The 26,099-nt window shown below is 34.6% G+C and overlaps 1 protein-coding gene across 3 annotated transcripts in view; it reads left to right on the plus strand.

Annotated features, from left to right (window-relative positions):
- SPATA6 (spermatogenesis associated 6) overlaps positions 1–26,099 on the plus strand; it is a 148,799-nt gene that overhangs the window by 35,356 nt on the left and 87,344 nt on the right. For 2 of the 3 annotated variants that reach the window (XM_081220262.1, XM_081220263.1), the window contains exons 4-5: positions 16,742–16,783; positions 17,829–17,953. In XM_081220262.1, the coding sequence (XP_081076388.1) occupies positions 16,742–16,783; positions 17,829–17,953 (167 nt within the window). Of the gene's footprint in view, positions 1–12,669; positions 12,713–16,741; positions 16,784–17,828; positions 17,954–26,099 lie in introns of all 3 variants that reach the window. The other variant, XM_081220264.1, reaches the window with a different exon arrangement.

Consider the following 26,099-nt stretch of genomic DNA (forward strand, 5'->3'; position numbering starts at 1 on the left):
CTCTTCTCTTAATACAGTTATATCATAATTTTAGATTATCTTGTTAAGATCATGTAAAAAGTATTATAGCTGAACCATACTTTTTCTGCAAGGATTTTGTTTTCACTTGAACTAATAATTACTTTCTTTTGCTTAGTTTTATAGTTTTCGTTTTTTTGTTTTTGCTTAACCCCAATTCTCCCTCAGGTATTTACATTATTTTCTCACAGTTTAGTGTTCTTTCACTTATGAATCATTTTTGGTTTTTTGCCTAGAGGCCTAAAACTTTTAAATTTATTTTTAAAGTCTAGTAATGTTACTAGAAAAGTTGCTTTTTATGGCTTGGTCCTCTTAGGTACAGTGCATTCTCCTTCATTTGTAGTTTGTAATCTTTTTTCATTTCTGTAAAGTTTCATGAACTATATATACCATTTAATATTTATTTTCTTTCTTTGCCTTAGTGTTTTTCATCAGGGTGTATGTTGGATATATTTTGCATGTTTAGTATTTGTTATTTTTACTCGTATTTTAAAATCTTTTTGTTTCTTTTTGATTAAAAAAACTTTTTGTTCTTTTATTTCTTTTAAGATACTATCTGTTGTGATTATTTGCTTTTGTTTTAGTTTAATCTTCATTTCTGAAACAACTTCCTTCTCTACTTCTGCTTCTTTCCTAAGTTATACCATCTTTCTTCTGTGTTTTTCTAAACTTGATTTATGTAGTTGCTTAGTATATTATATTACTTCCTTAATTTTCAAGTAGTAGATTATAGTTTTTATTTATTTTGCAAGCATGTCTTTTGGATGCTTTCACTGTAGGAACTTTTTTCTTTTGCTCATTATTATTATCTTTTAAACAGGAACTTGGTATGTGTTTGTGATCCTTTTCTTTGCTTATTCTTAATTTAGATTTTTTCCCGTGAATTCTTAGAAGGAAGCATGATTTAGGATAATTTTTTATAGTTTCACCAAGCTCCCTTATGTAGTGTTCAAAGTATGGTGGCTTGCTTTCTGGAATTTTCTGCCTTTGTTCCATTCCACTTTTGTTAGTTTTTTTCTGCTGGTGTTTCTTTTTCTGCATTGTCTCTTTCAACATTTTTATCCTGTTTATTTTGTATTCTGTTCTCTACAGTTTTTCCTGGTTTCTTGTGCTCCATCCTGTCTAGGAACCCTGGGTGTTCAGTTTCTATAGTTCTTACAGGCTACCAGACTACTTTACCACCTTTGGACCTTACTGTACTCTTTTGAATTCACCTGCTATTGGAATGGGCAGATACCCTTCCAATTTCAAGTGCTTTTCTCAGATTGATCTACTACTTCCTACTGAGTACCAGTTGGGTATTTAGGGTATCTCTTCCCAGGTCCTTTAGGTACTCCCTTACTTTCTTCTGCTTCTCCTGCATAGATAGATGCTGATACCTCACAGGTTTTGTGGTTGTTGGTGGTTTGTCATCATCTGCTTTATCTTAGGGTTTGTGGAGATATCTTGTCATCTTATTTTATTATAAATGTCTGTAGTTTTCTGCTGTGTAATTGCTGTACATGTTTTTATGGAAGGGAGGTTTGGAGATACTTGAAAAATCTTGTCTTCACTTTTATTTTGTGTTTTGTGTTTTTGCTTCTGCCTTTCATATTCTGCCTTTCATATTTCATCAACTCATTGGCCATCTATTCATATTTAAGAGTAGAAGACTGAAATGCTTTTGGAAGTTATGTGCCAGAGGTGCCTGGTACCACTAATTGCTAAGTCTGTTGGGGCTCCTCCTGGATGCAGATTGTCAATGTGTACTTTATTGTAGGTGATTTCTCTGGGTCATTTTATTGGAAATTGTGTCACTATCTTTTTATGTCTTTTCTCTTCAGCTGGTCATATTCAGTAGAAGAATCATTCACATATTTCTCCTAGAGGCTATATACTTGGCGACCTGTTTATAGAACCTTGTAGTGGAAGAAGCTATAGTAAAATCTCACTGTATAACCCAGACTCTTAATCTACCTGTTTTCATATAGTATTACCCCTGCTGTCAGTTGTACCTGCTGTTTCCATTCCAGTGAAGACAACTACTACTGCTACTACTACTTCTACTCCTCTTTCTCTTCCTCCTAACCCTCTTCTTCCCTCTCCTTCTTCTTCTCCTTTCCCTAATAAACTTCCATTCCTCCCCTCACTCCCACCTCTGCTCCAACTCTCTAGAGAATAACTTCCAGTCACCTGCATGGGAATGGGGAAGGGCAGGTTCCTACCGGTGTAAATTGGAAGAAGGATCTGGGGTTTGACTGCTTCTTCAACTTTCAATTATTACTCTAGTTTTTAGCCCCACTGATTCTGTCATTTCCAGAGGTACCTAGCACCACCAATTGCTACGTCTCTTAGGAGTTCCTTAGTATAAAATGGTTTGCTTCTAAGCTTTCCTCTCTATTGGCTTAAGATTCTTTCTCCAGGCTGTTAACTCAGTTACCACTTTCGTTCAAACTGTTTTCTCTTTAGTTTTGTCATTGTGAGTTGGTATGTGTGTGTGTTTAATCCTTTTATTCTTTTAGTGAGGGTTCAGAAGGGAACAAAAGCTAATGCATACATTTAACCTACTGTCTCTAACTGGAAGCATTCATTTGTAGCTCACTGAAATATTACAGTGTGAATACCCGTGTAACTACAACCTAGGTCAAGAATTAGAACATTGCCAAAACTTCAGAAAGCCTTCCTTATACCACCTCCTAATCTCTATTTCCTCTGTGTTCCACAAAGGAATTTCCATTTTAATGTCTAATATTGTCGTTTAGTTTTGCCTATTTTTGAAAACTAAATAAATGGAATTGTAATGTGCAAATTCTTTTGTTCCTGGCTTCTCTTGCTCAGCATTTTGCTGAGAAATTGATTTGTGTTTTGATAACTAATTCATTTATCTTTATTGCTATATAGTATCTTCATTATGTGACTCTACTCCAATTCATTTATTCTGTTATTTACAGATATTAATGGGCATTTAGGTTATTTCTAGTTTTTGCTGTTATGAATAAAGTTGATATGAACATTCTTGATTACATGCCTTGATGTTCATGAGCATGCACACCTATTTGGTATATATATAGAAGTGGAATTGCTGAGTCTTAGGGTCAATGTGAGTAGACAATGCCAAACAGTTTTCCAGTGTTTCTCTATCAGTATACACTCTGCCATTGATGAAAGTTCTGTTCTCCACATCCTTGCCAACTCCTGGCATTGCCAGACTTTTTCAATTTAGTCATTATGATGAGTGAACAGTGGTTTCATTTTGCATTTCCGTGAAAAATCATCTTTTTTGGACATCTTTTTGTATTTGTGTGTGAAATGCTTGTCTATTACTCATTTCTCCTTTTGGTTGTTTATTACTTTATTACTAATTTGTAGGACTTCTCTATATTTTCTAGTTAACAGCTTTATGTCAGTTATATGTGTTGCAAGTAGCTTCTCACTCTGTGGCTTGCATTTTTAATTCATTAGTGATTCTTGTTCTTTTGGTGAACAAGTTTGTTTTTAATATAGTCTGACTTAATAATGTAGTTTGATTTATTAATCTTTTCCTTTATGTTTTGTGCTTTTCTTGGGTCATGTTAAAGAACTGTTTTTCCCTACCCCAAGTTATGAAGATATTCTGTATAATTTTCTAGAAACCTTATTTCTTTACCATATACATTCAGATTTACAGTCCCCTTGGCTCTTATTTTTATATATGGTATGAAGAAGGGATAACATTTTATTTTTATTTTATGTATATCTAATTGGGCAATGCCATTTGGTGAAGAAACTTTTATTCCCATTGCTCTGTAATGTTTACTTTATCACAAATTAAATGCCTACATACATGTGGATTTTTTAAAATAGATCTTCTATTTTTGTTTCATGGTCCTTGCATAAATATTTTGCTTTCTTAATTACTGGAGCTTCAGTTTTGGTATCTCGTAGTTTAAGCCCTCCAGGTTTATTCTTTTTTTTTTCACATTTACTTGTTTATTATTTTTTAATTGAAGTATAGTTGATTTACATTGGTGTGCCAATCTCTGCTGTACAGCAGAAGGACTCAGTTATACACATATGTACATTCTTTTTTAAAATATTCTTTTCCATTGTGGTTTATCACAAGATACTGAATATAATTCCCTGTGCTATACATTAGGACTTTGTTGTTTATCCCAGGTTTATTCTTTTTGAAGATTTTCTTAACTGTTCTTAGTGTCTAAAGTATACTAATTTTAATCCTTAGTGTACCCTTCAATGATTATTCACATTTGTGTACATCCATAAGCACCATTCATCAAGATAGAGAACATTTCCAGCATCCAAAAATGTTTCCTGGGCTTCCCTGGTGGCGCAGTGGTTGAGAGTCCGCCTGCCGATGCAGGGGACGCGGGTTTGTGCCCCGGTCCGGGAAGATCCCACATGCCGCGGAGCGGCTGGGCCCGTGAGCCGTGGCCGCTGAGCCTGCTCGTCCGGAGCCTGTGCTCCGCAATGGGAGAGGCCACAACAGTGAGAGGCCCGCGTACCGCAAAAAAAAAAAAAAAAAAAAAAAAAAAAAAGTTTCCTTGTGCCTCTACCAGTCACACCCCCCTCAAGATAATCACTATTCTGACTTTTGTCAGCATTGATTACTTTTGTCTGGTTTTGGACTTCATATAAATTAAATCATAAATATGTATTCTTTGAATATGGCTTTTTTTTCACTCAGCCAAATGTCTGTGAGAGTCACCTACGTTGTTGTATTTCAGTAGTTCATTCTTTTTTATTGCTCTTTAGTATTCCATTATATCAATGTACTGTAATTTATTCATTTCTTGTTAATGAGGATGGTTTTTAGTCTTGGCTTATTATGAATATTCTTATAAATATCTTTTGGTAAACATTTATACTAGTTCTCTTGGAGTGGAATTTCTGAGTCATAGAATAGGTGTATACTTAGCTTTTGATGATACTGCTGAACAGTTCCCTAAAAATAATTGTACAATTCCTTTTGCGTACTGAACATTATATGTGAAAAATTATAGAAGTAATTGGAGGTATAACATCATGCTGTCATTCTCCAGGTAGGCTTTATGTTTGACTTTTATTTCCCTTCTGTAGGCTGCTAGTGATACTAAGAATCCTCAATCATGTCAATCTAATGTCAGAGATTAAGATGATTTGATGCTGGGCTTCAATCCGTGTACAACACCAGGGTATTTCCAGTTCATCCTTATTCCTGTGATGTTGTCTTTTACAGGCTCTATCCAAACTGTGGAGAATTTATGAAGACCTGTCCTTCTTGGTATAGCCCCTGTAGTGATAGTTTGCTTCTAGGTCTGTGAGACCATCAAAATCTCAGCTAAGTTTACCAATCCTTCATTTGCCATTTCTGGAATTAGCAGATGCCCTTGGGGAGAAAGCAGCTCCAGTGTTTGTCTCATCTCCCTGGCTTTTCTTTCTTCTCCTAGAACTTGGCCCTGTAATTCTTCACTGCCGTATTATCTTCTCTGTGACTTCAAGTGGATTTTAAAAAATAACTTGACCTGATTTTCTTAGTCTTCCTAATAAGATGATTGGTCTGCTTTATGTAAATTGCCATTATCTGAGGCAGAAACCTGTTCCCCGTTAATGTCCTTTCTACCCTCATCCTGTCTCTGTGTACTCTCCCATTTGTCCCCCGCCCCATTATATCTGTTTAATTATTCTAAGTATCTGTATTTGGGCTAGTAGTGCACAGTTAATTATTACAGCTTTATATAATCCATGTTCTTTTCATTTAATAAACACACATTTATATTCCTACATGTTTATTTTTCTAGATGAACCTAAAATCATTTTTTAAGGTCTAAGATAAACCTCTTTGAATTTTAATTTTAATTATATTTTGGGAGAATTGGCATTTTTACATTATTCATTCTTACCATGTAGATAGATGATGTATACTGATTTACTAAAGTTATGCTTTCTTTCAACATATTACCAAGATTTTGGGGTATGTGTGTGAGTGTGTATGTGTGTGTGTGTGTGTGTGTGTGTGTGTGTATACATATACTTGCCATACATTTCTTATTATGTTTATTTCTAACTGTTATGTATTTTGTGGCCTTAGAGAATAAGGTTCTTCACCTAATTTTCCTTTTTTCCCTTTTTTATCACCAGAAAGTGATAAAAAATATTTGTGTATCCAGTCATTTTGCTGAACCTTCATATTGAAGACTGCTAATGTCTTTTCAGTGTATTTCAAATATTTATCCATGATTAGTTTAAATATTAAAAATATTGTTAATTTGTCTTTCAATCAGAGCACACCCTATAATATTACTGCTTCTTGGAATTTATTGATGTTTTCCCTGAGCATCTGGGATAGGAATCAAATATAATCATGACATGGTTGCTTAAAAAGTTATATCCTTTTAGTGTTGGTAAAAACATTTGAAACTTTCTATATCTTACTTTAACTTATTTATTTCATTATGTCAGGTATTACATCAATGCTGACATATAGGAGATTCTTAATAAATGTCCATTCGTGGGTCAGTGCTACAACTTGCCTTCCTGGCTTTTTATACTAGGTTAATTTGGTATTGCTGATGGGCTCTCATAACGTTCAGATTGATGCTAACACAAGTTATTTCTCAGTGCTACCTTTCAGTCCTTTACTTCTTGGAGAACTTCCTTTTAAATTTATCTTGCAGATATTTTAAACATGTTCATTTCTCTTATTAGATGTCTCTGTTTAAACTCCAGCCTTCTTAAGATGAACAGATGACTACTTCCTACTTCACTGACTAAAATTGAGGCCGTGTTAGTGAATCACTTCAGTTCACTGCTCCCTTGTCCTAAAAGTCATCTACATCGTTTCTCATTCTTATCGCCTTTCTCCTGGTCCTGGAGGATGAGGTTTCTGCATTCTGCTCAAGATTATTCTACTTGTCCCTCTTATTCATCTCCTTGTACCATCTCTAGTATCTTGATCATTAGATTTTTTTTCCCTCTGTGTTTGCAATGTCTCTCTTGCTAACCCTCACACTAAATAAATATGTTGTATGTTTACATCTTTAAAAGATAATTCCTGTCTTCATCCTCACCCTCATTTAGCTACTATCCTATCTCTTTATTCTACTCCTCATTCAAAATATAACTTCCTTACCTCACTGTATATTTTGTAAATTACTGCTTTCTAGTTCTAGTAGAATTGTTAATGAAAACAGTGCAGGCTGAGCTCAAATCTCAGCTCAGGAATTTATGTTTGGTAACCTTCACCATTAGTCTCTATTTCTTATCTGTAAAATGGAAATAATGGCTTGTTAGGGTTGTTTTAGGGATTTGTTTGAAGCTTATAGGAACTGTGAGTCCTGACACACAGAAGATGTTCTCTAAATGGTAGTAAATACTATTATTTTGACTACCCATATCCTTTTTTTAAAAATGTAGTTTTCTACTTTGTAATAATGTTTTTCAAATAGTTGAGATTACAGAATAAGTGACATCAGAAAAAATATAGTATTAGTATGTTTATCTAAGTTTGTTTAATTTGTTTGATTTCTAATAAAATTTTATGTTCAGATATTTTCTAAAGGATAGGGTTTTACTTTGTGATCAGATATTAAAATTATTGTAAGTGCAATAGACCAAGTTTCTTAAGTGCCAATCTCTTATTTCAGTATCATCTTTAGCATTAGTTCTTTTCTGTTCTTCCATTTATTGATAATAGGATGAGAAACAGCATGATGTATTCATGGAATATGCTGTGTGATTCAAGGGGTGATAGAAAAGTCTTCCAAAACAAAAGTTGCTTATCCACTGGCTTATGATAAAATTTGTTTTTTTAAACTTTTGGATTGCCTGTGCAGATTCAGTCACTGTGAGAGAATATAGGGGATTCAGAAGTGAATAAAATATAGGCCGTTTGTTCAAATGGGCATCCATCTTAATAAAATAAGGATCAGACATGTAAATCAATAATCAGAATCCTTGTATATGTGCACTGGATTTGAGGAGGTCAGAGAACTGTTGGATACAATATTCACATGGAAGTTGACGTTGTTCAAAATTATGGCAAGTCTTAGGTTTGAGAGGAAGATAAGCCTGTTTTATCTTCGGTGAAAAAGTGGTAGGGACCTTGAAGTTAAGAGATTGTAGTGAGAAGGAGGATGAGCAGTTGACAAAATCAGATGGCATGAGACTAAAAGGAGAGGATTAACTTCTTGTTAAGAGCCTAGTGCTTGTACTATCCTCTTTTTAAAACTTTTATTATTGTTATTTTAAAGAAAAATTAATATATGTTCAGTTTACAAATTATAGGAAATATGGAGGAATTCCGAAAATTTTAAACTGATTTTATTTAGATAACTAAATAACATTTGAAGGAGGAATGTGAAGTTGAACATGTAGAATGTGTGTCTCTTATTTTAGAATTTCTGATGGAAAAGGCAGAAGAGAACTTTAACAAAAAACAGCATAATGGGAGCTCTCACGGTGATGCTATTAGAGCACACACACACAACTTTCTCTAATCAAAAACATTAAAAAAACTTTTTTAGAGAAAATTTTATAAATATACAAAAGTGGACACTAAAAGAGAATAATGAACCCCCTCGTACTCATCACTCAGCTCAATAATTATCAACTCATGGCTAATGTTGTTTTAACTATATCTCTCTACTTCATCACCCTTTTCCAGATTATTCTGAAGCAACTCTCAGACATCATATGCTTTTATCTATTAGATATCAATATCTAAAATATAGGAACAGTACCATATCATACCTAAAAATGAACAATTTTTTAATATTAAATATCAATTCAGTTCACATTTCCTCAACTATCTTATAACTTAAAAAATAAGTATTTTATTTGAATTGGGGTAAAGATAAGGTCCATACATTATGATTGGTTGATGTCTCTCAAGCATGTATATTCCTCTGTTAATTTTTTTCTTTTGTGTATCAGTCTTTAATATCTTTAATTCATTATTTTTCTAGGTATTTCACACTTTTAAACAAGATTATAATGTCATTTCTAACTGTTGCTGATATATAAAAAAAATATTATTTGACATATTTACCTTGTTTCCAGCAACCTCACTATATGTATTGATTTAAAAAATGTCTTTAGATTCCTTTGGACTTTTTATGTACACAGTCACATTGTAAATGATGAGAATTATAGTTTCTCTTTTGTTATAGTTATATCTTTTATTTCTTTTTATTGCTTTATTATGCTTTCACTGGTTCAGAACTCCAATAAAATGTTGAAGTGAATGATAGTAGTGATAGCAGTGAATGAAGTGAATGTCTCATTCCTGATCTTAGAGAGACAGCTTCAACATTTCATCACTTGGTATGATGTTTGTTTTAGGTTTTTGGTAGATAGCCTTTATTAGATTTAAAAAGTTCTTTTCTATTTCTAGTTTGCTAAGATTTTTATTTGAAAATGAATGATTATTAACTTTTATGAAATACTTCTTTATTCTGTTTAGGTGGTGAATTATGTTGCTTTAGTTTTGAATATTAAACCATATTAATATATTGATGGATTTGATTAGATAATATTTTATATAGGATTTTCACATTTCTGTTTATGAAATAGATTGCCTGTCATTTTCCTTTCTTTTAAGGTTCTTGTCAGGTTTTAGTATCAAGGTTTTGCTGGGCTTATAAAGTAAGTTGAGAAGTGTTCCTTCTTTTACTGGTCTGCAAAAGAGTATGCATGTAATCAGCATTATTTTCTTCCTTAAAAGTTTGAAAATTCACCAATGAAGTCATCTGTCTTAGTGTTTTCTTTGTTGTAAGGTTTTAAATAATGGATTGTGTATGTGTGTGTGCATCTACACATATATCTGTATATACACACATATATACACAACTATTCAGTTTTTTCTATATCTGCATAAGTTTTAAGTTTCCTTTTTGTAGGAACTTGATTTTTTTTAATATATCAGATTATTTTGAAGTAAATCTCAAATATCATATCTCCTTTCACTTATAGATATGGATATCTAAAATAAAGGAACACCTAAAAATTAACAGTTTCTTAGTATCATCAAATATCCACTCAGCTCACATTTCCCCAATTGTTCTATAATTGTTTAATCATATTTTGTTTGACAGTGATTCAGATAAGACACATTCAATACATTTGTAGCATAAAATTATTCATAATGCCTTAGGATTTTAAAATATCTCTATGTCTTTCTTTTCATTCCTGATATTAGTAATTTGTGTCTTTTCTCTTGACCAGTCTTGCCAGGCATGTATCAACTGGTGAATTGAACCTTTTATTATTTTGATGCTTTTGCTTTAATGATGACTTTATCTTTTATAGTATAACCAAACCAGCTTTCTTTTAGTTGTCACATGTTATATATTTGTCTATATTTTTGTTTTCTGTTTTTCTGTATTCTTACATTTTACATGTATCTTATGAGTGGTACTTGGAGAGAGGTTTTTGTTTTGTTTTGTTTTGTTTTAATCTAATCTGTCTTTTAATTGGACCATTTAGAGTACTTCTAAAAATGCATGATATAATTATAGGGATTAGTGGTTATCAGGGGTTAGGGATGGGTTGGGGAGGGAGGTGGATGTGGTTACAAAAGGGCAACATAAGAGATCATGTGGTGGTGGAGCTATTCTGTATCCTGGCTGTGGTGGTGAATACACAAACCTACACACCTGATAAAAGTGTATAGAACTAAATATAGACATACACATTCACATACAAATGAGTACAATTAAAACTTTTAATCTGGATAAAATAAGTAGATTGTATCAGTGTCACAGTGGTTGTGATATATTTTATTATAGTTTTGCAAGGTGTTACCACTGGGGGAAGCTGGATAAAGGGTATATGGGATCTCTGCATTCTGACAATTTGTTGTGAATCCTCATTATCTAAAAACGTTAAATTAAAAAAATGTTTTTACTGATGTATTTTGGTGTAAATCTACCATATTGATATCTACTTTTTATTTGTTTGGATTGTTGAATATTAGTGCTTTTCTGTTTCTACTTTTCTTTTTTTTAATAGTTTAAAAAAATATTTGGCTGTGCCAGGTCTTAGTTGTGGCACTCATGATCCTTAGTTGCAGCATGAGGGATCTTCAGTTGTGGCATGCAAACTCTTAGTTGCAGCATGTGGGATTTAGTTCCCTGACTAGGGAAAGAAACCGAGCATGGAGTCTTAGCCACTGAACCACCAGGGAAGTCCTCTACTTTTCTCTGAATTAACTATTTTTTGCTTTTTCATTTCTACACTTTTATTAGCTTGAGGGTACATGTTCTTTAACTATTTTTTTAATGGTTAGTATAGAGATTACAGCATGCATGCTTGAGTTTTCAGAGTTGTGTACATATTTTAATTTTAACCTCTTCTAGGACAATGAAGAACCTACAGCTACTTAACTTCTAGATTATATGTTATTTTTTGTTATGCATTTTAACTTAGTGTGCAATGAGACTACACAGAATATTATTGCTATTATTGTATAGGCATCTTTTATTTCACTTTACAACTGTATTTTACCTTTTTGGTTGCTCTTTATTTCCTTTCATTTTTTGAGCTTCTCAGTTTATTGTGTCTTTCTGAAGAATATCCTTTCATAATTCCTTCCTTATAGTCTTTTGATGATACATATCTTGATTTTTATTTATCTGAAAATGTCTTTATTTTACCTTTTTTGAAGTATATTTTTGCTGAATATTGGTATGACTGTCTTCCAGCCCTTAGAAAATTCTCTTCCATTGTCTTTTTGCTCCCTTAGTTTCTGTTGAGAAATCATCTGTTAATTTTATTGTTACTTCTTTGAAGGTATTTTGTCATTTTCTGCTGGCTTCTTTTAACATATTCTCTTACGTCTTTGTTTTCCTGTAGTTTTACTTTGATGTGCCCAACTCTGTGTGTGTGTGTGTGTGTGTGTGTGTGTGTTTTAAAAACTTGTTCTGCTTGGTATTTGTATCTTGGTATCTTTCTTCAGATAAATTCTGAGATATTAACTTCTCAAATATTTCTTTTGCCCTTTTCTCTTCTCTCCTTTTATAAATCCAGTTGCACATTGTTAGAACCTCTTACTCTATCCTTTTTTTTTCTTTTTTTTTTTGTTACTCCAACCTTCAGGCTTTCTGTTCCTCTCTCAAGATATTTATTTTTGTCTTCCAGTTCCATAATTCTCTCTTGGATCATTTGTAATCTGCTGGTAAATCCGTTCATTGTGGTTAATTTTTGGTTATTTTTTAGCTAAAAAATTTCCACTTGGTTCTTTGTAACAGTTTCTAGTTCTCTGCTGACATTCTCAATCTTATATTTTATTTTCTTGAGCATATTAAGCATATTTTAAGTTGTAGTCTGATAACTAATTTTTCTGGATCTCTTGTTGATCTGTTTTTATTTCCTGTATTTCTCTTGTGTTTTGATCCCAATGGTCTTTTTTTCCTATATACCTGGTCGATTTTCATTAAATGTCAGATTTTGTATGTAAGAATTTTAGAAATAATTTGAAACCTTAGATGAAGATATTTTCCTTCAGACAAGATTTATGATTATTTCTAGAGGGCACTAGCAATTCTGAATCAACTTAATTTAGACAGGATTTGGGATGATTCAGCTTTAAGCCTAAGTTCTTAGTTGGCTGTCTTAGTCCATTTGGGCTGGTATAACAAAATACCATAGACTGGGTGGCTTATAAATAATAGAAGTTTATTTCTCATACTTCTGAAGGCTGGGAAATCCCAGATCAAGGAGCCAGCAGATTTGGTGTCTGGTGAGGGTCCCCTTTCTGTTCATAGAATGCCATTTTCTCTCTGTGTCCTCATGTAGCAGAAAGGGCAAGGAAGTTCTCTGAGGTCTTTTGGGCACCAGTGGCACTAATGGGCACTAATCTCTTTAATGAAGGCTTTTCCCTAATAACCTCCCAAAAGTCCTAACTCTAAATATCACATTGGGGGTTATGATTTCAACATATGAATTTTGAGGGGATACAGATATTCAGTGTATAACATTGGTTATTTATTTTTAGTTTACTCTTTACTCTCTTTTTTAAAACTTTTTTTAAATTAGAGTATAGTTGCTTTACAATATTGTGTTAGTTTATACTGTACAGCAAAGTGGATCAGCTATATGTATACATATTTCCCCTCTTTTTTGGATTTCCTTCTCATTTAGGTCACCATAGAGCACTGAGTAGAGTTCCCTGTGCCATACAGTAGGTTCATATTAGTTACCTATTTTATACATAGTGTCAATAGTGTATATATGTCAATCCCAATCTCCCAATTCATCCCACATCCCCCTTTTTCCCTTGGTATCCATGTTTGTTCTCTACATCTGTGTCTCTATTTCTGCTTTGTAAATAAGATTGTCTATACCAATTTTTTCATATATGCATTAATATATGATATTTGTTTTTCTCTTTCTGACTTACTTCACTCTGTATGACAGTCTCTAGGTCCATCCGTGTCTCTACAAATGACCCAATTTCATTCCTTTTTATGGCTAATATTCCATTGTATATATGTACCACATCTTCTTTATCCATTCCTCTGTCACTGGATATTTAGGTTGCTTCCATGTCCTGGCTATTGTAAATAGTGCTGTAATGAACATCGGGGTGCATGTGTTTTTTTGAATTGGTTTACCTTTTCAAGATTCAGTCCTATAGCCTAGCCATTTTATCAGGCCATTTTCTCTTACCTGCAGACCTCCCTTCTCATCTCTTCCCAAGGTCATGATACTCCAATTTTTGTATGAGCTTATCAAAATCTATACTCAGCTTCTTAGCCTCTTAGCTACCTCTGTCAGAACTGTCAGATACCCAAAAAGAAAAGTAACCTCAAATACCAGGCTTATCTCTCTGTGTTTACTTCTGTTTTTTAAAATAATACAGGTTTTTTTTTTAATTTTATATATATATTTTTGGCTGCATTTGGTCTTCGTTGCTGCATGTGGGCTTTCTCTAGTTGTAGTGAGCGGGGGCTATTCTTCATTGTGGCGCACAGGCTTCTCATTGCAGTGGCTTCTCTTGTTGTGGAGCATGAGCTCTGGGCACACGGGCTTCAGTAGTTGCAGCACACAGGCTCAGTAGTTGCGGCATGTGAGCCCTAGAGTGCGTGGGCTTCAGTAGTTGCGGTACGCAGACTCAGTAGTTGTGGCGCATGGGCTTAGTTGCCCCGTGGCATGTGGGATCTTCCCAGACCAGGGATCGAACCCATGTGCCCTACATTGGCAGACAGATTCTTAACCACTGCGTCACCAGGTAAGTCCTGTGTTTACTTCATATACTGAGTTTCAGACTTGTAATTTTTTTACTTACCTTGTTAGGTTTCTCCTGCCTTCAAGCAGATTTTTTAGTTATCTACCTTTTCAAGTCAATTTTAGCAGGAGGTTTGTTTTTGAACCTTCTAATCTCCCACATTACCCTGCTATGTTCCATTTACAGCCTTCATACATCCTGTTCCTCCTGCTTGAAAATCTCTAGTTTCCCACCCCCCTAACTCTTAGTTTACACCTATTCATGCTATGGGTCAAGTCCTGAAGAGCTCTTCCTCAGCCTTCACTGACTCCCTGACAAGATTATCTTGTTATACTCTCTTATAGCACTACCTGAATGTCTTTATTGTACTTGTAGTTTATAATTACATATTTATTTGTGTCTTTATTTCATTTAATGTTTGCCTTTTCAACACAATGTCAGGTGCTTCAGGAATAGGACTGTTACCAATTTTTTTTTCTTATTACAGACCCGAATGATAAACTACAAGGAATATTTAATATTTCTTCAAAAACTGGACATATAAGTATTGGGTTAAATGACTGAGATTTCCCTTGGAAAAAAATAGCAGAATTTAAAGAAAGAAAAAGATTATATTCATGGGTTCTTAGAAAGTAGAAAGGGCATAATTTATATTTTATTTTTATTTTAAAAATTTATTATAAAGTACTTCAGACATATTAAAAGTGTGAGTTATGTAATATACCTAGCTGTACTCACCACTCTGCTTAAGAAATAGACATAATTTATTTTTATAAAAATATACAGAGAGCCCAGAAATATACCTCTGTAGTCAACTGATCTTTGACAAAGGAGCAAAGGCAATACAATGGAACAAAGACAGTTTCTTCAGTAAATGGTGCTAGAACAATTGGACATCCACATGCAAAAAAAAAAAAAAAAAAGTGAATCCAGATACAGACCATACACCCTTCACAAAAATTAACTCTAAATGGATCATAGACCTAACTGGAAAATGCAAAACTATAAAACTCCTAGAAGATAGCATAGGAGAAAACCTAGATGATCTTGGGTATGGTGATGCCTTTTTTGATACAACACCAAAGACACCATAGTGTCGTCTTTGAAAGAAAGTATGAAAAAAATAATTGATAAGCTGGATTGCAGTTAAGTTAAAAATTTTTGCTCTGGGAAAGACAAAATCAAGAGAATTAGAAGACCAGCCACAGGTTGGAAAAAATGTATTTGCAAAATCACATCTGATAAAGGACTATTATCTAAAATATAAAAAGAACTCTTAAAATTCAACCATAAGAAAACAAACAGCCCTTTTAAAAAATGGGCTAAAGACCTTAACAGACACCTCACCAAAGAGGATATACAGATGGCAAATAATCACATGAAAAGATACTTCACATCATATGTTTCTAGGGAAATGCAAATTAAAACGAGATACCTGTACATTCCTAGAATTGCCACAATCTGGAGCAGTGACAGAATCAAATACTGGTGAGGATGCAGAGCAACAGGAACTCTCACTTATTGCTGGCGGGAATGCAAAATGGCACAGCCGCTTTGGAAGACAGTTTGGCGGTTTCTTCCAAAACTGAACATACTCTTTCCATATGATCCAGCAATACTGCTCTTTGGTATTTATGCAAAGAGTTGAAAATTTATGTCTACACAAAAACCTGCACGTGGATGTTTATAGCAGCTCTGTTCATAATTGCCAAAACTTGGAAGCAGCCAATGTCTTTCAGTAGGTAAATGGATAAATAAACTGTGGAATAACCAGACAATGGAATATTATTCAGCACTAAAAAGAAATGAGCTATCAGGCCATAAAAACACATGGAGGAACCTTAAATGCATATTACTGAGTGAAAGAAGCCAATCTGAAAAGGCTACATACTGTATGATTTCAAGTATATGACATTCTGGAGAAGGGAAAACTATGGAGACAATAAAAAGACAGTGATTGTGATGGGCGGAGGGTGGGTTGTGGGGAGGAGAGAGATAAATAACCAGAGAACAGAGGAGCAGGGCAGTGAAAATATTTTATATGATATTATAAAGATGGATAATGTCATTATATATTCATCTAAATCCACAGAATGTACATCACCAAGAGTGAACCCTAAGGTAAACTGTGGACTTTGGGTGATTATGATGTGTCAGTGTAGGTTCATCCTTGGTAAAAAATGTACCATTCCTGTGAATGATGTTGATAGTGGGGAAGCTATGCATGTTTTGGGGGGCAGGGGATATAGGGGAAATCTCTGTACCTCCCTCTCAATTTTGTTGTCAACGTATAAAACTGCTGTAAAAAAATAAAGCCTTAAAAAAATGAGAAAAAAACCTAGAAAGATTAATTTCTACCAGAGATTAATAAATCCACAAGATACATAGCAACCAAAAAATATACACAGTATACTAATATATAAACATATATGTAGTCTACTGGGAGATTACTTTGGCTTTTAGGTACTTCTGTGATAAAGTAATTAGTTATTGTTTATTATAAATTTGTTTATTTAAGGAAATTTTTCTTTAAACTTTCAGATGATACAGCATTGTTTGAGTTGATTCAGCTAGTTTCACCAGGTACTGTATTGTATTTTGATAAGATAATTGACATCTGAACTCATTTCAATGAAATGCTTTTTAAAAAATCTCATCTTTTCCCCTTCTTCCCAAATTAAGAGCAATGGTGAGTCTCTAGCATTTGTCTACTATGTGTAAAATGTCAGTAGGCCAAAATAATATATACAGAAAGATTGACATAAATTATATTTGAACATATTGTTCTAAAATTGAATAGTCATAATTTAAAGTGGGAAATAACCCGATATGATCCTAGCATATTATGTGACATTCATTAAAATTAACTTCTTTAAGTTTTGGTGATTTTTCTAAACCAATATGCTTTTGCTGATATAGTAGTTCACTATCTTTGTTTTTGTGTATTGACTGTTTTGGGGAATGTAGGGGAATTAAAACTGTACCTACTTAATAAACAGTACAGACCTCTGCAGTAGTTAGAGTTAAAATCTGAAGGATAGTTTTATTTTTATTACTGATTTCTATGATTATAGAAGACTCTATCGTAAATCCTTATTTTATATGAGAAATAGGGAACTATATTTTATTGAAAGCTAGTAGTCTAAAATTTTTGAATATCACATGTATACCTAATTCAGGTAACCACAAATTCTATAAAATGTCTATATTTTTTTCAGTATGTAATCTAATATCTCATAATGGCAGGCAGAAAAGAATGGAAGATAGAAAAAAAAATCTGGAGATGGTAATTAAGTTTTATATGTATAACTGTTATGTCAGTTTGATATGTTTAAAAGGATTTTCTTTTTTAGGAACTCATGCACTTAAAAAGTTTACATGAACATCCCCTTTCTACAAAAGGGGAAGGGAGAATTAGTAATATGTATGACATTTTTGAATAAGGAAATGTGTTAATTCATTTAACATAACTTTATTTTAATTTCCCTTTCATAGAAAAAAAATTAAGTCCATGACCCTGAAGCAGGTATTTCATTAAGGCATAGGCATTATATATTTGTACTTGATGATATTGTTTTTAAATAGCATATTTTGTTATAATTTGAATCATAGGATATCTTTCTTGTAGTGAGTGAAACACTGTCTACATATGATGAGAATACACGAGATTTCATGTTCCCGGGTCCAAATCAAATTTCTGGACACCATGACTCAAACCGCCAGGTTACCATGAGGAGGATTTCTGGCCTTCGCGTAAGTGCTTACTATTTTCTGAATCAAATCGTGATGCAGGATCATTGTCAAAAACCACCACATAGCCCTCAATATCTGAAATGTGAAGACCTAATTCAAAGTTTAATTTAGTTTAAAACATAATTGCTTTATGAAATTATGATGTTATTTTAAACATACTGAAACCTAAATGAAAATACTTTACCAAAATGCACGCATCTACCTTCCAAAATTAACAAGCATTATTTTATATTCTTCAGATTTCTCTCCTCTTCTTCTCCCCCTTTCCTCCCCTCCCCACTGTCCCTATGTCTTTGTCTCTCTTCTCTTTATTTTTCTCCCAAAAGAATGGCCAATAAATATTTGAAAACATGAGCAATCCCATTAATATTTAGGAAAATTCAAATTAAAACAATCATATGATTTCATTTTTATAGCCATAAGATTGGTAAAATTTAATAAATCTGACAAATGTCAAAGCATGGAAAAATGGAATCTTGTATATGTTGCTATGTCATGTAAATTGGAACAACCACAATTCAGGATTATCTAGTGAAGGCCAAGATTCTCATAGCCTATGACCTTCTAGGTATATAGCTTTAAGATGTATTCTGTCTGGCATACTAAGAGCCTTCTTAGGAATGTTCGTTTGTAGCATTGTTCATAATAATAAAAAATGGAAATAATTGAAATGTCCATTAGTAGGAGTTTGGATAGAATAATTATTATATGTTCATGTAATGGAAATACTTATTCATACACCTAAAAGTGAAAGCTGCATTAAGTGATAGCCAGCTCTCATCTTTTCCTGCAACTTCTTCAGTTTTATTGGATAATTAATAATATTTTTATTCCTGAAAATGCCTTCTGCTAGAGAGAGTGAGTGAAGCCCCTGCTGTTTCAAAGAAGAAAAAAGTAAAAGTTGTCTAGGTTGAAATTATTTGGACAAATATTTTTCACTAACTTTAGGAGATATTAGAGCAGTAAGGAAATTGGGGTGCTTCATAAGCCAATATGGTGAATTAAGTAACTTCTGTATTTCCTGTAGGAAATAACAAATTTCAGCTTGCTGAAAGTATAAAAGTTGACTAGCAGATCTATTAAAATATACCTCCTTTGGGATATTTTCAGTGTCCATTAGCCCAAAAAGTCTTCCAAGAATGTTTCAGGGACTTTCTAGAAGCCTGCAATGAAAAAAAAAATCTGATTTTAAAATTAAAGTTTTTTTAGAAGTAATTCAAAATGCTGTATTATACCAAATTGGCAGTATAAACATAAGAATATGGACCATTAGCAGGTATTTTTCTTTACTTAATTTGAGTTACTTTCACATATATCAAAAAAGTTTGGATTACTAAGGCAAAAAGTCTATATATATTGTTAAAAAATAAATTGGGGCATATTAAAATTTTTGAGTTTATTTGAGCAAAAATTGATTTGATTCAAGCAGCATCCAATCTAGCAGATAGAAAGAAGCTCCAAGGAGCTGTGCAAAATGAAAGATTTTTATATCCAGAAGGGAGCAGGAACAAGGAAATTATACTAGGCCAAAAAGTCTGTTGATTATTGCAAGGTTCCTTTCATTTAGGGGATGGCAGAGGGTCTAATCTAGATGGATTACCTAGTGAGTGCTAATCAGGCGATTCCTGATTGACTGGTTTAAAATTCCATTTCTGGGGGATCCGAAACTGAATTAATTTAAATCTGTTTGGTGACATGGGGCTTAGTGTAAGCAACTCAATTTGGGGCCTGTTGTTTTTAACAATATAAAAAGTGAGACTTCTGGTCCTGATGGTGTGAAGGGGCTGTCAATTACTCTCTCCACACAAGTATAAAACTGGACAAAATTGTCACAAGCTGCAGTTTTAGGGCACTGGAAACTTATTGGCAGTTAAGACAAGTAAGACAAATTAAGAAGTATCCGTGCTTGAATAGCTGCTAAAACTTTGGGTAAAAATGGCAGAAGTATGTGGTCATCTTGACTAGGACAGCTCTCATACCCTGCATAGCCAGTGAGAATTGTAGCTTCACTAAGCCTGGGGCATGTTGCAAAAATGAGTAGCTTTGCTACCAGAGAGGTCAGAATCAATTTGACGCAGTGATACTGTGATTTGTAATAAGAAACATACATTTGGTCTTCTTGACCCATTCTTGGCATAGAGCTCATAAAACCTTTGGAATTTCCTGTGTTTAAGAGCTATAAAGGTGTCTTTTGTTATGTTAATGAGGAGACTTTTGGAAAGCTCCTTGGGAACCTAAGGATGGGGCTTGATGCCAGGGGAACCAACCAGGTGATTAGAGGGTTGGAACTTTCAGCCCCACCCCTGAGAAGTAGAGGTGCTGGAGATTGAGTTCAGTCACCAATGGCCAGTGATTTAATGTCATGCCTGTGTAATGAAGCGGCTATAAAACCCAAAGGATGGGGTTTGGAGAGCTTCCATGTTGGTGAACACGTGGAGGTACTGGGAGAGTGGCTCACCTGCTGAGGGCACAGAAACTTCTCCCCGCTTCCCACATATCTCACCCTAGACATCTCTTCCATCTGGATGTCATCATATCCTTTTACATAAACTGGTAAACTAAGTAAACTCTCTCCTGAGTTCTTTGAGCAGCTGTGGCAAATTGATCGAACCCAAGGAAGGGGTCGTGGGAACCTCTTATTTGTAGCCTGTGGGTAACAACCTGGACTTGTGATGTGCATCTGAAGTCAGATAGGAGTGGTCTTGTGGAACTGAGCCCTTAACCTGTGGGATCTGACGCTATCTCCAGGTAGTGTCAGAGCTGAGTTAAATTGCAGGACACCCAAATGGTGTCGCAGAGTCTTTTCTTGGTGGTGTTGGAAAACCCACACATTGGAATTGGTGTCACAATCATAGGGGCAAATATTGTGTCTTTGCCAGCTAAATGTGGTGGATTCGGTTAGAAGCGCATGAGAAAAACCCACGGCTTTGCTAAGCCGATTGCAGTTCCAATCTGAGTGAGCAGCACACCTGCCAGAAAGTTGACAGGAGACCCTGGAAGTAAGGGAGCAATAGAAGGGCTGAGATGAGCTTTCCACTCATTCCTGGCTGACTGAAACTATGCACGTTCAGGGGAGACAGTGGGAGTCCAGCAAAAAGTGAAAGCCAAGGGAGACTAGAGACCTGCTGTACCTTTGAGTGCATTCCCCAACCCACACACTGATAATCAACAAAGAGTGGAACCCTTACACGTTCATTGGATGACCACTAAGCTATGCATACTCAGATGAGACCACTAGAACGAATACAAGCATAAAAAGACATGGCATATATATAAATTGAACAGCAAAATAGCAGTTGTAAATTCAGTCATATCAGTTACTGTATTTAGATGTGAGTGGACAACACACTCCAATCAGTAGTTTGCTGTCCTGGCAGGCAACAATGCACGCTTCCTCAGAATTCTGATGATTCTGCATAGACATCTGAGTCTTAGGCTGTCTTCCTGAACCCATCACCGTGGCAAGGATTCAAGTCACATCTGGGGTTAAATCCTGGCACTATCACAGGCTACAACTATCACTATACCATGGAGATAACGTTGTTTGGTGGGTTAATGAAAACTTGTAAATGGTTATTTTAGTACCTGGTGTCGGAAGCCATCCTGGAGCCATTGCACCATGACAAAGTCATGAGCAACGGAAGGCGAAACTGCAAGGCAGCGCCGTGCCAGGAAGGTGGACTACAGCTCCGTTGTTACGTTCTATGATAATAAATTTACATACAGGGGCAGTTTTGGGGGGATGTTGCTCCACGTGAAAGAAAAATTCCTCTAGGACTCCCCCTCCTGAAACTACCATAGAATGGGAAGTACCAACTAAAGCTCCGGGGAAATGGGTAAAGAATTAAGAGCCTGGAACTAAGGGGATGTTTTTATGAAAAACACCCTCTAGTACGGAGTTATGGCCATGGGCCGGAGTTCCTGATGACGACATAGGAAATTTATGGTTCTATTATAAAGGAAGATTAATTATAGAAAAACAAATGACTAGAGCAGAATTCGTTGCCAGGATAGGGAGAAAACACTGTCTCAGTTGAAGGAAACAACGGGAAAGAGCATGCAGGTACATTGTAAATATTTTCATGGAACCATTGTAAAAGGTTGCTCATGCAAGAAGAAAAATAGGAACAAGTAGCTCCAACTTTTACAATTGAAATAATCATATAACTGCTTGGCTTGGTTACTAAGAAACAACCTGTGATTAATGGGAACTTGGGGAAATATTTTAATAGGACATCTAGAAACTAGGAGATATTTGTTTTAAGAAACCTTTATAGAACATTTTGAGGTTTGATTGTGCTAAGATTGTTTGGCCACGTACCTGGTAGTGTAATCAACTACAATATATAAACCTGTGATCGTAAACAATAAAGAAGAATGAAGAATAAAGAATGAGATAGAGAAACATGCAATGCTGATACTTTAAGAAGTGTAATAGAATTATTTCCTTTGCCGAGGCTATCCATCCCTCAAGTATCCCTGGACTCGCTGGAGCTGGACTCCGGCAACCTGGCACATAGAGAATGATCAGTAAATGTTAGTGATACGATGATGGCCATGGAGATCATGACAAGGTGCTGTTGTTGGTGGCAGTGATGTTAATCAGAATCTGTGACTTTCTCATCTTTGATCTTACCTCTTAGTACAGATCTTTGTATGTACTTAAATGACTTGGTTGAATTGAATGAATTGCATCTTATTGTAGACTTCATAGAGGAAAGTGACATTTCTGATGTATGATGCTTAAATTTATTTTGGCTAGGTTGTGGCTAGATGTTACTCTGAAGGTATTGTGTAGATTTGACTACCATTTACAATCACTTGACTTTAAGTGTAGGAGATTACCCTTGATAATGTAGGTAAACCTCATCCAATTAATTGAAGACCTGAAGAGCAAAAACTGAAGTTTCCAAAAGAATAAGGAATTCTGCCTCAAGACTGTAATATAGAAATCCTGAGTTTCCAGCCTGCTGGCTTGCTTACATATTTCACACTCAAGACTACAGTATCAACTTTGCCTGAGTTTCCAGCCTGCCAACTTTCCCTGTGGATTTTGGGCTTGTCACTCTCACAATTGCATGTACCAATTCCTTAAAATAAATATCTCTCTGTGTATATATTCTGTTAGTTCTGTTTCCCTGAAACCCCAGTTGATACACATGGGTTTTGAAAGATCTAAAAATAATGGCTAAAACACTGAGTATTTACTATATGACTAGCAATATATGGGGAGGGGTAAAGTGATAAGTTGCAGTCCAGGCTGTGGTACATATAAAATATGTCCACAAATGATTTGACACTCCTCTCTTCCAAAGGCAGAGTTTCTTAAGTATGGACTCTACTTAGTGACTCTAACAGATACACTGTGGTGAAATGACAGTTTTAGACTTTTGAGACCAGGTCATTAAATGCACTGTGGCTTCCTCCTTGCTCTCACTCTTATATCACTCACTCCTGGGGAAGCCAACTGCCATGTGTGAGGACACTCAAGCCCCTGGAGAGGGCAGAAGCTGGGACAGCTTTGCTGGAGTGTGTATGAAAGCTTGAAGAGCCTTGAAGAAACTGTCAGATGAGTGTTTGGAAGAAAATGAGGCAAATTTTATTGGAAATTAGGGGAGAAAAGAGCCCTTGTTATGTAATGGTGTAAAGTTTAGCTGGAATGTGGGATATAGAAAAAAATACCTGATGGAATGGGTGGTCTTTGTAAGGAGACTTTCAGACAGTATTAGAGGGGCTGTCTGGTTTCTTTTTGCTGCTTATAGCAAAATATAAGGGGAGAGAGAAGCAAAAGGAAAGCCTGTTAATAACACAAAAAGGAGTTGGAACTTACTGTTTTTGAGGATTCTAAGCCTTCCCCAGTGGCAGATAATGTTGAAATTAAGGAATGACTTATGAGCAAAAATCATTCTAGGGTATGTTCAGGAAATTTTGGTCTGATGGTGAAACCAAGGGGGTGTGACTGTAAAATCCTTTATTAAAATCTCCAAAAGATCCAAGATGTTGCCTCAGAAAATAATTAAATTAAACATAGGTTTTATTTTACTTTATTTTTTACATTTAAAAAAGTTTTTAATTAAAAATATTTTTCATACAATTTTTATAATTGAAGTATAGTTGATTTACAACGTTGTGTTAGTTTCAGGTGTATAGCAATGTGATTTAGTTATATATCTACATATATATATATATATATATATATATATATATTTCAGATTCTTTTCCATTATAGGTTATTACAAGATATTGAATATAGCTCCGTGTGCTATACAGTAGGTCCTTGTTGTTTATCTATTATATGTATAGTAGTGTGTATCTGCTAATCCCAAACTCCTAGCTTGGGAGTTCTGACCAGTGTGAGGTGATACCTCATTGTAGTTTTGATTTGCATTTCTCTAATAATTAGTCATGTTGAGCATTTTTTCATGTGCCTGATGGCCATCTGTATGTCATCTTTGGATGACATACAGATGGCAGTTTAAGTCTGTTTAGGTCTTCTGCCAATTTTCTGATTGGGTTGTTTGTTTTTTGATATTGAGCTATATTGAGCTGTATGAGCCCTTGTTGGTCACATTGTTTGCAAATGTTTTATCCCATCCTGTACATTGTCTTTTCATTTGTTTATGGTTTCCTTTGCCATACAAAAGCTTTTAAGTTTAATTGGGTCCCATTTGTTTATTTTTGCCTTTATTTCCATTACTCTAGGAGATGGATCCAAAAAAATAATTGCTGTGATTTATGTAAGAGTGTTCTGCCTATGCTTTTCCTATAGGAATTTTACAGTATCTGGTCTTACGTTTAGGTCTTTAATCCATTTTGAGTTTATTTTTGTGTATGGTGTTAGATAATGTTATAATTTCATTCTTTTACATGTAGCTGTCCAATTTTCCTAGCACCACTTATTGAAGACACTCTTTTCTCCATTGTATATTTTTGCCTCCTTTGTTATAGATTAATTGACCTTGAGTGCATGGGTTTATTTCTGGGCTTTCTATCCTGTTCCATTGATCTATATGTCTGTTTTTATGCCAGTATCATACTGTACTGATTACTGTAGTTTTGTAGTATAGTCAGAAGTCAGAGAGTGTGATTTCTCCAGCTCCATTCTTCTTTATCAAGATTGTTTTGGTTATTCTGGGTCTTTTGTGTTTCCATACAAATTTTAAAATTATTTGTTATAGTTCTGTGAAAAATGCCAATGGTAATTTGATAGGGATTGCATTGAATCTGTAGATTGCCTTGGTAATATGGTCATTTTAAAAATATTGATTCTTCCAATCCAAGAACATGGTATATATTTCCATCTTTTTGTGTTGTCTTCAGTTTCTTTCAAGAGTGTTTTATAGTTTTCAGAGTACAGCTCTTTTGCCTCCTTAGGTAGGTTTTATTCCTAGGTGTTTTATTCTTTTTGATGCAGTGGTAAATGGGATTGGTTCCTTAATTTCCCTCTCTGTAGTTTGCTGTTCATGTATAGAAATGCATCAGAGTTTTGTATATTAATTTTGTATCCTGCAACTTTACCAGATTTATTGATGGGCTCTTGTAGTTTTCTGGTGTGTCTTTAAGATTTACTATGTATAGTATCATGTTACCTGCAAATAGTGAGAGTTTTACTTCTTCCTTCCAATTAGGATTCCTTTTATTTGTTTTTCTTCTCTGATTGCTGTGGCTAGGGCTTCCAAAACTATGTTGAATAAAAGTGATGAGAGTGGGCATCCTTGTCTTATTCCTGATCTTAGGGGGAATGCTTTCAGCATTCCTTTTCACCGTTGAGGATGATGTTAGCTGTGGGTTTGTCATATATGACCTTTATTATGTTGAGGTGTGTTCCCTCTATGCCCACTTTCTGGCAGAGTTTTTATCATAAAAAGATGTAGAATTTTATCACATTTTTAAAGGCTACTTTCCACTTATAGTTATTACAAAATAGTGGGTATATTCCCCGTGTGGTATAATACATCCTTGAGCCTATCTTATACCTAGTAGTTTATACTTCCTACTTCCCCACCCCTATATTGGCCCTCCCCCCTTTCCATGGTAACCACTAGTTTATTCTCTGTATCTGTGAGTCTGCTTCTTTTTTTTTGTTGCATTCACTAGTTTGTTGTATTTTTTTAGATTCCACATATAAGTGATATCATACAATATT

Source organism: Mesoplodon bidens, assembly GCF_964165515.1.
Source record: "Mesoplodon bidens genome assembly, chromosome: 2".
NCBI classification, from domain to species: domain Eukaryota; kingdom Metazoa; phylum Chordata; class Mammalia; order Artiodactyla; family Ziphiidae; genus Mesoplodon; species Mesoplodon bidens.